Source organism: Monodon monoceros, unplaced genomic scaffold, assembly GCF_005190385.1.
Source record: "Monodon monoceros isolate NGI ecotype Baffin Bay Population unplaced genomic scaffold, NGI_Narwhal_1 Super_Scaffold_6, whole genome shotgun sequence".
Lineage (NCBI taxonomy): Eukaryota > Metazoa > Chordata > Mammalia > Artiodactyla > Monodontidae > Monodon > Monodon monoceros.
This window is the reverse complement of record NW_021703783.1, coordinates 63337363-63351091: the sequence shown is the minus strand read 5'-3', so window position 1 is coordinate 63351091 and position 13729 is coordinate 63337363. Positions and strand designations below refer to the sequence as shown.

The 13729-nt window shown below is 33.9% G+C and overlaps 1 protein-coding gene across 3 annotated transcripts in view; it reads right to left on the bottom strand.

Moving 5' to 3' along the window:
* Positions 1-13729, bottom strand: part of ACSS3 (acyl-CoA synthetase short chain family member 3) — a 148444-nt gene that overhangs the window by 42744 nt on the left and 91971 nt on the right. For all 3 annotated transcript variants that reach the window (XM_029205886.1, XM_029205885.1, XM_029205884.1), the window contains exons 8-9: positions 12395-12546; positions 1962-2065 (exon numbers count right to left, since the gene is read on the bottom strand). In XM_029205886.1, the coding sequence (XP_029061719.1) occupies positions 1962-2065; positions 12395-12546 (256 nt within the window). The remainder of the gene's footprint in view (positions 1-1961; positions 2066-12394; positions 12547-13729) is intronic.

The window sequence follows — 13729 nt, the reverse complement described above, 5'->3', positions numbered from 1 at the left end:
GGGGGATGGAAAGAATCCCTCGTTATTAGTAGAAATACACTCTGTTTTCCACAGTAATGAGCAGCCATTCAAAGCACACTGACATAATGTGTCTACTAATTCCTTCTGAACAATACGTCAAAGAAAAATTGCAAATTCATGTGGAACTCGGTACCCACCAGAGACCTCTTATGCTTGTTTCTCAGGATTCAGTGAGCTTTTTTGTAAGGCTGGATGCACTAACTACATACATCTGCACAGGCTATTATGTGCAACGATATCAATAAGCAAAAGTAAAGGAATCATAATTTTATTTATTAATATGTTGGTTGCCTTCAACAAGCTTTAGCATAGTCACCTTTAAGGGAGCCAGGGGTGGGGAACAGAACTCTTCTGCAAGCACTTGTGTGAGGTCATTGTGTACTGGAAACAAGTTGTATGTTGACCAGGAAAGGAAAACCACCTTGGAAAACCATCTTAAAGGTGATAAAATATTTTCCTCTTTACGCTCAGAAAAATAACTGTTAGAACTTTCTGGATGAATAGGGGATTCATCAAGTCTATAAACACTCTTCTTTGCAGAGGCAATAATTCTTCGCTTGTTTTTTATGTATTTTACACATAGCACTTCTCTTTCTCCATATTGAATCTTACCTTTTTTTATTTCCCAAATAGTTACAAATCTGAATTTAGATAAGAAATTTCTCCCTTAGCAAATCAAATTACAGACAACAGAAACTTTCTTTCTGATTTGCATCTTATTTAAAGAACATGTATTCTGCTCTGATCATTCATTTTATGTTTCATATTATAATGAATATAGAAAACACATTTTCCAAAAGAGCAATATCCAAGAAAATATAAAAGTATAATTTATCAGAATCAGAGTTCTAAAATATTAAACACTGAACTTCAGTTTTAGTCTCTCACTTGATCTTCTAGATATTAAAATTAGACCTAATTTTTGCTAGAATTTTTAAAATCAGACCTAATTTTTGCTAGAAATTTTATTAATTTTTTAATCCAAATTTGATGCCCTGCCCAAAATGCTCAGAAGATGGAAATTCTGAAAATACTAATATACAACTGTTGATCTAATTAGTTGAACTGAGTAGGACTGAACTGAAGTATACACACAGGAAGTCTGTAAAGGCTCTGATAACTTATAGCTACTTTCAGTGGGCCAAATGGAAAAGCCAACAAAATCACTACATTCGGTGACAAGGAAAACAGATTCCAGGTAAACTACTTACTTTCACATATGTATACAATCATTCCTCAAAAGAAGCAGCAGAAAGTCTTTTTTTTATCTGTACCAAAGTTTTATTCTATCCACTTAATATGACAAGCTGTTTCCCAAGGATCAATTAGTGGGAGGAAAATAGAGAATAAATAAGTAAATAAATAAATTACAGATATAATGATAAGCGTTTTGGTGAAAATACATTTGTCTGTTGAGTGCTAGGCAGAAGAGATTTGATTTTATTGATCATAAGAAAAGAGCCAGAGAACCACAGGAAATCCTATAAAAGAAACAGTGCTTTAAAAAAGTACTCCTGCAGCAGTGTGCAGGGTTATAGGAAAGCAGGGAGCACAGAGATGAGTGATGAGGATCATTTAAATCAGGGTAGATGACAGTGTGGCTGCTGCAGCTCAGAGGCAATGGGAGTACTGAAGATGGGATGAATCCAAAGGGAAATCTGAGATTTAGTGACTCACTGGATATAAGAAGCAAAGAGGATGAGAAGCAAAAGTGGTCTTCAGGGCTTTATACCCAGGGACCAAGAGAATGGTAGCATCAATGTCATTTAAGGAGACTTTTTAACAAAAAGATAATCAAAGAATTGCTTATTTCTATCGAAACCAGAACCACCTGATTTCTGAGTTTGTGCCTGATGGTCATAATTCAGAATTTCCTCCTATCCTTGCAGTGCCTCTGAGCGTGTCTGCAATATTTATGTACGTGTTTGGAAAATGCTCACCAGTTTGCCACCAATGGTCTAGGACAGGTACTCTGAAGACCTTTTTGGACCATTCCAGGGTCTCCACGTCACATCGTTCTCCAGCCACAAATAATGTTTTGAACCTGAATATTAGAGAGAGAGTAAATTCAAATTATTCCTTGAAAATAAACTGAAACAATTTCATCGACCTTCTTTTAAACATTGTAGAATCTAATCACATTAATTCTGTCAGAGGAAAACACTGTAGAATGGTTGTAGAATGGTTAGAGGCATTATTTGTTTGGACGCGGTATAACTAAATGCATAGCACAGCACTGGAAAGAGATGCTTCAAAAGTAGAATTCACAGCTACAGCTTCTCAGTTCTGAGAAGAGCAACTGAGTTGATCTTTGTAATATATCTATCATATTCACCTAATAATCAAAAACGAAAAACCTTTTTCCTCTTGACATTATCTCTGCTAATTTTAGCTCCAAATTTGATTGCTGTATTCTACTTAAGTCTATACACAAAAATACACTCTGGAGTATCAGCTAAGGCAACAAATATGCTCATAAATATGATGCACTTGCTCCTTCTCATGAGTTACTTTGGTAAAGATTATTATGATTTCAACACATATTTCCCCTATTCCAAGGACATATTTAGGAAAGATTAGTGATTTAAAAAGAAATGCCATTGTGGCCTTCCAGGTTAAAAAGACTCCTATCAAAAAGAATATATGATTACTAAGATGAAGAATCCTTTGCAGGGAACATCATGCCACAGTGTAGAAAGGATGAAATAGGAAAAATAGAAATGAGTTGACACTATTGGTGGTTCATTGAGAGAATGACTATTTTTTTCTTCTATTCTCAATGCCCCCGTGGCCTGTCTGTCAAAGAGTCTGTCATACAGAGTGAAGTCAGAAAGAGAAAAACAAATACCATATGCTAACACATACATATGGAATCTAAAAAAAAATAGGGTCTGAAGAACTAGGGGCAGGACAGGAATAAAGACGCAGGTGTAGAGAATGGACCTGATGACACGGGGATGGGGAAGGGTAAACTGAGACGAAGTGAGAGACTGGCATGAACATATATACACTACCAAATGTAAAACAGATAGCTAGTGGGAAGCAGCCACATAGCACAGAGAGATCAGCTCGGTGCTTTGTGACCACCTAGAGGGGTGGGATAGGGAGGGTGGGAGGGAGACATAAGAGGGAGGAGATATGGAGATAAATGTATACGTATAGCTGATTCACTTTGTTATACAGCAGAAACTAACACAACAATGTAAAGCAATTATACTCCAATAAAGATGTTCAAAACAAAACAAAAAAACAAAGAATGTGTGTATAAGAGTTAATTCATTATCATCAAAATAAAACCCAAAAAAATAAATAAATAAAAACTAATCAAATAAAAACCTGCCTACCCATCCTGAACAATGTAGTATAGCCACAGAAGACTATTTACCCTTCCTTAACTTACATCATTTCATGAAGATCTGACGAAGATTCAAATATTCTCACTCTGTTCTCCAACAACATGCATTTCCTGCCTCTGCTACAAACATATATCTTCTTCTATAGTTGTTTGCTTCTTGCCTATTTCTCACAGTGCACTGTGAGCTCCTTAGAATCGTTCATCTTTATGACCTCGATATCAATCAAAATACCTGGGATTTTTAGGTACTTAAACTTTAAGCAAACTACATATATATTTGCAATTCAAGCTAAAATTTAGGTAATCAAATATGTATTCATTTATAACTTGCTTGAAATTAAAATTTGGATTATCAATTATGACCTCATCAGACAGAAATGTTACAGCAGGATGAAATAAATAGTAACACATTAAGCTATTAAAAGTAAGGTAAAGTATAAGAAAAACTAGTATAAAGTTTTAAAGTTTAAAATGATGTTGATACAGCTATGATTTTAGATGCTGTGTAAAAACAAGACAAAATAAAATATAAACGCCATATTGTTGATAATCTTATGACTGAAAAATATGAACATATCTTAATTGTATCTTATTCAAACTATCAGCTTCCTGATTTTTTTAAACTTCTGTGATTAAGAATATTATGCATTTCTAGGGTAAACGAGGAACAAGTGATGCCATTTGGAGACGCAGGCCTGGGCCTTGTCATGAAGGAGCTTATAGAGTTTTCTAAGGAATTTGGATTTCTCCATGAAGGTGGTGAGAAGCTAATTAAAGCCAATTAAAGCATACGGTATTTGTCTTTCTCTTTCTGACTTACTTCACTCTGTATGACAGACTCTAGGTCCATCCACCTCACTACAAATAACTCAGTTTCATTTCTTTTTATGGCTGAGTAAGCTAACACATATATATGGAATCTAAGAAAAAAAAAAAGGTCATGAAGAACCTAGGGGTAAGACGGGAATAAAGACACAGACCTACTAGAGAATGGACTTGGGGATATGGGGAGGGGGAAGGGTAAGCTGTGACAAAGTGGCATGGACATATATACACTACCAAATGTAAAATAGATAGCTAGTGGGAAGCGGTTGCATAGCACAGGGAGATCAGCTAGGTGGTTTGTGACCACCTAGAGGGGTGGGATAGGGAGGGTGGGAGGGAGGGAGACGCAAGAGGGAAGAGATATGGGAACATATGTATATGTATAACTGATTCACTTTGTTATAAAGCAGAAACTAACACACCATTGTAAAGTAATTATACTCCAATAAAGATGTTAAAAAAAAAAGCTAATTAAAGATTTTAAGCAGGAGAGTGGCACAGTGAGATTTTTGCTTTAGGAAGACGCCACTGGCAGGAGTGGGGAGGACAGAAGGAAGGTCAGGACAGGGGCCCAGGGGCCCTGGCTTTGGGAGGCTGCTGCCATCACAGAGATGGTGAGACTTGAACCCAGGCAGCCCCCGGGGACCCCTGGGGAAAAAAAGTGGAGGTGGAGACGGGGGATAATCTAGGAGGTCTGAGCAACGGGACTTGTTACCACTGACAATTCCCATTTCCTTGAAAAGCCTTTTAGGAATACGTTGTATGTCACTGGAAGAAGAAAAACCAACACATAAATAAACCAAAAACCCAAACTCTCAAATACCTGACCCTAAATAAAAGTAACATTAAAGAAAACATGATTAGGAGGAAAACACGGCTATCCATGACAAATTGTAGAAGCAAAAAAGACTGAAAATGTCCACTATTGCTTGCTTTTGTGCTGCCTCAAACTGTACGAAACAGATACCTTTAACGACTGATCATTGATACATGCTTCACACTTTATCAATAGATTAACTTTCAAATACCATATTGCTGTTGTATAGTATCACAGGAAATTTGAAGAACAGAAAGAACACACACACCTATATGTACATATTGGGATTTTTGTTGTATTTTTGCCGTTTATGACTACAAGGGGTTTCAAGCATGGTTTTCTTACTAACCAACAGAGGAGCTATTCTTTGTATTTCATTGAAGGTGTAATCATTTTCTGGAGCATATTGTACCTTTTCCACCTTCTTTCTTTGTAATAGCACATGTATAACAGAATTTATTAGTCCCAAATTTTTCTTTAAGGGCAGAAGTAAATTTCCAATAGTTTGCTGTCTGAAAAAAAAAGAATATTGTGCATTTGGATGATTTGTATTAAAATTTGTAAAATGCTAGGTTTGGCTGATTCTAACAGTACAGGCAAAGAACAACCAAAAGGAAGAGTTTTATGGATATCAGAGGTCACATTTCCATCATCTGCCAAGCCACAGATTACTTCAAAGAGCTCTGGACGATCCATATAGTCATGTGATTAGTTTATATATGAAACTTAATACATAGAATTTCAAAAATATTTATTAATGAAAATGTAATGCAAAATATTGTCACTTAAAAATGTTAGCACACCATATAAAATAATATTTGGCTAATCCAGGGATAATTCATACCTGATATTACCAGCATTTTTACAAGTTTTAATTAATTTTTTGGCTTTTCTTCCCTAGCCAAGTAAACTTCTATTAATTTAAATAATTGATTGTAATAATGAAAAACCATGCATAGCACTGATTCCTTATCTCATGATAAATTTCAGCATTATATATCTTTAAACGTAGTATTGTTTTGCATTACATTTCTATTGCCTTTCTTCTTATCTTTTAATTACATTAGTATCATCATGACAGCAATCTTCATAATGGCGCTAATAAGCAAAATAGAAAGGTGTGATATTCAATAAAGAATAGTAGAAGCGGTGTCTGCCTTCTCTGCAAGTCAGAAAAAATCCCTCCATTTCCATTAAAACCACTTTACTATTTACCAAAAGCAGAGGAAAATTCTGGGGCTCATTGGTAATTTAGAAAAACATCAAATAGTATAGATGATCCCCTTTCCCTAGATACACTAGAAACTATCACTCTACTTTTGTATTAAAGTTCCCAAATCTGCCCCAAAGTTATTATTTTTCTCAATTACAGACTTCAAATTGTATAATATTAATGAGTATAAACACATTATAAACAAAGATAAAATTCAGGAATAAGACATGACTGACAATTTAAAATCTTCTAATAAATATTTAATTCAATATTACTTAACACCTAATTCCTCGCAATAAACAAAACCATGATATGTAATTTTATATTTTTATAACCAAATGATTACTTAAAAACTCTTAGTATAAATCTATAATTGAAAGATAAATTATAAGTTAGTTTAAAGATAAACTCATGCCTAAGAGCAAGAGTTATATTCTTATTTTGTAAAGAACATTTAGTCCTTTAGGCTTGCAAAAAAGGAACTGAAACATTTTTCAACAGTGAAATTTCTCATTAATGACCTTGCCATTATTTTATTAATATTACAAACAGATAAATGTCCCATATTAAAAAATTCAAAAATATATTTTTGTTTACAAATTCATTTCATAAAAGTGAATGGGGAGCTAGTGTTTAATGCGGACAGAGTTTCAGTTTAGAAGGTGAAATATTTGGGAGATGGATGATGGTGAGAGTTGCACAACAATGTGAATGTACTTAGTGTCACTGAACTGTACAGTTAAATAGGGTTTAAATAGTACGTTTTATATTATGTGACTTTTACCACAATAAAAAAAATTGTTTTAAGTGAAAATTAGCCATTTTTCACAGTAATTTGGATTCTATGGAGAGTAAATTTACCCATATTAATTATTTATGTCCTGTCTCTGCACTGTACAATATGGTAGCTTCCAGCCACCTCTGGCTATTTAAAATTTAAATTAGTTAAAATTGAAAAAAATTAAAAATATCAATTTCTTCATAGTATTAACCTTTTCTCAAGAGTTCAGTAGTGACATGTGGCTGGTACCTACTATATTGTAGACATCAGTTTTATTGGATAATACTTCCCTAGATTGTTATATACTAATTCAATATATGGGAGATGCTCTGATAATGGTAACACATGGAAAGATGAATCTACTTCCAGATGAATAATACTAAAAGGATAAACAAAATGATAATATACAATACCCAGAGTAGAAAAAAGGGGGAGAGAGATTAATGTGAATGAGACCTATACCTCTTTCCTCAATTCTATATAAAATTGAGTATAATTCAAGACTCAAATTAAGTTGAAAATTAAGCAAAAAGGGAAACAGAAAAATGGTTATGTTGTTAAATTAATTTTATTCCAAAATACACAGGAAGCTGCATAGTAATGGATAAAAAGCCAAAGATAGATTATGGTGAAGAATTCTGAGGTAATAAAGTTAGGGCAGAAGAAAACTAAAATGAATATTTCTTTCAAGGTCCATAAACTACCAAACAAGAGAATATTAATCTTCACTTGTGCCAACAGAAGTTAAATAAAAATAGATTATTTCAGTGATGCCTCATCAACTCTAGTTCACACAACAGAACATCATTATTTTTTTCCATCAACGTCCCTGTGGTTATTTCCATCTTTCCTTCATTCTGTTTTCTTCTATTACTCCCCACTAGAAAATTCAAATTACCTTTTGAAAAAACTCTCCACCGTTTTGTTACAGTTATTTATTGCATTTATTTTGGCTTCTGTTTAAACATAATATCCAATTATAATTAGTACAGTAACAACTATATAAATTCAACAACATATTTCATCAGTTTTTGCTGCTGCTTTTTCATATCCCATACCATTTCCCTGTGTGCATTTTTCCTGTCAAGAAAGTCTCTGGGTTTCAAGCTCTCTTAGCTTTGTCCATATGCACATTTTTCTATTTTGCCCTCAGTCTTCAATAAAAGTTTTTTGTTTAACAATTCTCCCTCAGAACTTTGCAGATCTTTCACTATTGTCATCTAGCATCTATTGGCATCAGTTTGGATTTTCCTCTTTGGTGCTCTGTTGATTCCTCTGGTAGTTTTTTGGATTTTATCTATAGCCTCAGTTCACGTTTTGCAATTTTCAAATGACCTGTCCAATGAGAATTTACTTATATTTAACCTTCTTAGTACTTGGATGGCACTTTCCAACTAGGATCCACATCTTTCTTCAATTCAGTAACATATTCAATTATTGGCTCTTCAACTTTCATTTTTTTTAACGATTCTTCCATTTTCTTCTGAAATTCTTACTAGATACATTTGTAGTTTCCTATTCTTCCCTCCAAGTCTCTTTAACAGTTCTTTCAGATTTATTACTTTGTCTCTCTGTTTTACATGCTGGGTAGTTTCCTCAATAATATCCTGTAATTTTTAACAGTCTTTCCTTGTGCCCATATATTTGTTTCATTTATTTAGTTTACACTATCCATTGTACTTTTTAATTTTTTCATACCCAAGTTTAATAATTTTACATAAGAGTTATTAGTTTATGACTCTGATTATCCTTAATATACTTATTTTCACATTTGATTTGGCTATATTACAAAAATAATCTCAATTGGAATGGATCCATGTTCTGTTGATTTTATTAGCATTAGAGTTCTTTGTGTGTTTGGAATTTTATTTCCCACACTCTTTTGAAATAGAAGTTCTTTGTCTTTGTTTTTTTCTCCTTCTCTCTCTCTCCTACGCTCACCTTCTCTGTTCAATAGGTTTGTGAGTGATATAACTATCCTCTAGAGGTCCAATGCCATAATGATGATTCAGAATTATTAATCCACAGTGATACTCAGGATATCACAGATCCTATTCTAGGATGACACATGGGCAGTTTGGTTCAGTCTCTGGTTGCTTTGTCTCAATCAGATCCCTAGACCAAAGCTTGCTATATGTCATAGTACCAGAAAACAACTGACAGTCATTATTATCAGCCTCTTTTCCTGAGTGGGGAGGAACACCCCAGCCCATCCTCAATCACTGAGCAAGCTCTGACTCCATGACCTAAGCACGGTAATACTGAGTCCCTTTACTCTGCCAATGCATGCTTGTACACCTAGCAAGCCTCTGGCGTCAGCCACCCTTACCGCTTTGCAAACCTAATCCATTTCCAGTCCACAGAAAAGTTTATTTTTCAGCTCAGCTCTGATGCTCTGCTTCTTGTTTTTCATAGTATCTCTCATTGCTGTGTAATGGGGAAAGAAAGGCTGCATCAAAGTACAAGGTACTGTGTTATCTTGAGTGGAAACCCCAGCACAGAATTTTTTCTAACTTTACTAAAATTGAACTAGAAGATCATGGGAAAATAAATCACTATGATGTGACAAAAAAGAGCAGTGAATAAGAAAGCAGAAGATGATAATAACTGCTAAGGCAGTCTATGTTATGAACAGTTCCAAGTGCTTTGCATGGATTATGTACCTTTTATTTTCATTATATTCTTGTATTATTACTGCTCTTATAGTCCACAAAAAGAAAGAAAGAAAGAAAGAAAAGAACAGAGAGGCTATATAACTTTCTCAAGGTCACACAGCCAGTAAATGGTAGGCTTGAACCCAGGGAGTCTAACTCCAGAGTCAGAATCTAAATTACCATACCATACTGCCTAGTCCCAGCTTTGCCCCAGAGTAGCTTTGTAATCCTGGGAATGTTATTTCACCTCTTTGTACCAAAGTTTTCTCTACTGTGAAATGAAATCATTACACTAGATGATTTCTCATCTATTTTTCCAAACTCTAGTTGTCTGATAAAATGAACTTACAGTTCTGGTTAGTTACCTATTTCAGAGTACCCTCTTAAATTGGAGGGAACATCTTTAAATTTATTTTAAAACAATCTTTAATGAGCTATGTAACATTTTAAAAAGAAAACTTCATCACTTAAAATGTTCTATAGAAGGAGAGATAAGCAAACTGCAAATCAATCATGAGCCTGCAATTACAATATCAAGAGAACATCCATTCAGTAAGTTAGTATGAAATGTCTTGAACGTAAATATAAACTTAAAAGTATAGCTGTGTGAGAAGACTTGGGTCCTCTAACTTGGGTTCTCTCTTGTCTCTAACCCAAACAACTTTTCTTGGACCTTGGTTGCCTAGTGAGATAGTTGGATTTTGGAGGTCCCTTCTGTTTCTAACATTCTCTTTGGTCCACAAGTGAGAATCTATCAAAGTAGATCAGTGAAGGTATTATTTGTACAGACTACAAATATATGAAAAGGAAAAGCTGCACTTATGCCATGAATGACAAGAATCCCTGGGTCAAGTTAGTTTCCTAATTTACCTTTCATAGGAAGAGTATGTTCATGGAATTTAGTTAGGAGTGTGGGCTCTAGTCAGATCGCCTGAGTTACTTTCTTTCTAAAGAGTTACTTAAACTCTCTGGCCCTAACTTCACCCATCTGTAAAATGAGAATAATCACAATTCCTACTTATTGTTATAACCAAATGAGATAACAAACTTTAACTGCTATGCCTAGCACATAGTAGGTGATCAGCAAGTGTTTGCATTTATTAATAGTAGTCATTTGAATAATTGAGGCTGTTTATAGAGTCTGCATTCCTAAATATCTATTAAAAACATAGGTTCACATCATCATGAAAAACTTAGATGCCTAAAGACAAAGGGGCATGATTGGAGGAACTTATTGCAATTTCTCTTACCCTAAAATCTCATACTCCATGTCTATACCTATTAGTTTGAAAGAGTGATGTTTTAATAGGTATTCAAAAAAAAAAGGTATTCATTCGGTATTGTTTGATGCTTTATATTTCAGGCAAATTAGAAATGGTTCTTGCCTTTACAGTAAAGGTTATCATCTAAAACCCATGTATAAATGGGAAAAGATGATGCAGCAAACAAGACACCTTAGCTTGCTGGCCACACATCTACATGCCCTGTAATCAGAATGCATTTGTCAGAAAAGAGACACTGCAAGAACAACAGTCACTGTTTCTTCAAAACCCCTGGAATTGTCTTAAGACGTGGAGACGATACATAACCTCAGATGTTTTTACCAAAATCTATGTTTCTATTCTTTTGACTGAAATGGAGAAAACTAAGTTGAAATGTAGTGAATAAAGGAACAAAGAGAGAGTGAATAGAAATATAATAGAAGATTCATTTTATGAACACATTGTATGCTCATTTTATGAACACATTGTATGCTCGTTTTATGAACACATTGTATGCTCATTTTATGAACACTTTACGTAAATCTGGATCCATTTTTTCATAAAACAAAAAAAAAACAGAGGAAAAAGAAACAAATAAACAAAACCACTGACCCTGCCCAAATTGAAATCTTCTTGATTATATCTGCAATTGCTGTATGATACCTGTTTTAACCCCTTCTTCGGCCATAGCAGCATAAAATTCATAACATCTGGCATTTAATTTAAAAAATTCAAACTGACTTAATTCAAACCCACTTTTGACTTGAAGAAACTACAAAATACTTTTAGTTCATGATAGCAGTGACCTATTTCAAAAAGGTTCAATAAGATTCGATGTTGGAAACTGCCTTGAAGACACAAATTGCTATAATTATCTTTGAATATACATATCATTAAACTAAAATGAATGGCAATAAACCAGCACAAAAATACCTAAACTATTCAGAGCACATTATTACAAAACAATAGAAAAATAATTTCCTTCACTCTTTCAACATAAGTAATTTGGACTATAGTTTCCACGTTTTATCTCTATAAGTGAAATCAAATAATATTTCCCTCTATTTAGACTATTAGTCTATTTTCAAAAGACAGATGTTATATATATATGTGTGTATATATATACATACACATATATGTATATATATATATATATACATACTTATTTTAAGTTACACTTAGCATTTTATTTTAAGGAAAATATATAAGCTGAGTAGTTTAAAAAAGAGAACTATTTTGATAAAATTTGAACAGAAATAAACAGGATATGGCATTAAAAAATATTCACAGTATAGTTAAATTTCCAACTATTTCAAAGATATGTTTAGAACAGTCATTCTTAACATTCAGAACCTTTGGCTCTTTCCATAGTGGTACTGCAGTGATAGAAAAAATATATAGGATGTTCAGTTATTCATTCTGATTGCAGTTTTTAATGTCATTTGCCCTGTGCATCCCGAGTTCACCTTGTCAGAGAGTACTGCTTCCCCAAGGCTGCCCCAGGGTCCTGTTGACGGATTGCTCTAATGGCAGTTGGCGCTGTAAACAAGGCAGCTACTCCATGCTCCGCGAGCACACGGAAATAAGCACCAGCATCTGGTGTTCCCACAGGCTTCCCCTACAAGGAGATTCATTTAAAATGTCACTGGGTAAAATGTCTCATATTTCATTGACTGTTCAGTACCTACACATTTAACACAGCAATATTAACAAAATGGGGTTCTCAACATTGAAACTATTTATCTTAGTTTTAAAATATTCCCATGTTCCATCATAAATAGAACAAATCAAATGCCCAGGCATCAGAGAGCCCATTTGCTCCAATACTGCATCCTAAAAGCTTTTCAAATTGCACTTTTCCTTTCATAAGTTTTGAAAGATAAAGGACTGGAAATATATATATATATATATCACATTCAAATTAAAAACATAAAACAGTCTTGTATTTTCCCAGCAATTAAATACATTGTTTTGTCTGGCAGATTATATGAGAAATGTAGTTGCTATGAATTTCTAATATTAAACTTTTTTCATGATAGCTATTAAAAGTGACAATAGCAATTCTCAAAATATATGAGAAGACAGAAAAATCTGGAATCACAGTGATTTCTGAGCAATGACCTTTTCAATTAAATGTCTCACTCCAAGAAAAGCAATTTCTAAGAATTTTTTTTAAAAATCCAATAAGATATCTCAAAATATGTAAGTTTTCCACAGCCTCAAAATGACATTATGCATGTTCAAAGGATAATCCATTCATAAAAATTTAACAATTTTTATAGACTATACAGTTCAAAATGACACAAAGCATTTTTTAACTAATGTTCCTGCAAAGTGGAAAATGAACATGGCATAAATAAATCAGTAATTCTGCAAAAATTCAAAGTGTCCCATAAAATCTATGTTGGCCCAACCATATCCCCTCGTTCCTCAATACATTCTCATCACTGGTACTTCTTCCTTTGTTTCTAAAGTCAGGTGTCTGGAATGTTAATATATATATATATATATATATATATATATAATATATATTTCACAGTCAAATCATTTTGGAAGGGGTTGGGGTAAACAGGTTTCCTATTTTGGACCATTTCTTGAGACTAAAAAGTGTTAAAGTACATCAGGAAATTCTAAGAGATGAGTGACTCTATGTAATATTTCCTAAACTTTGTCCACATCCCCCATCTGAGCATCCCATGGACCTTGTATTCTGGAAAACACACTTGGGAAACACTGAACTATGCTAACAAAAGGAAAGGAGAGGAGAGGGGAGGGGAGGGGAGGGGAGAGAAGAAGAGAGG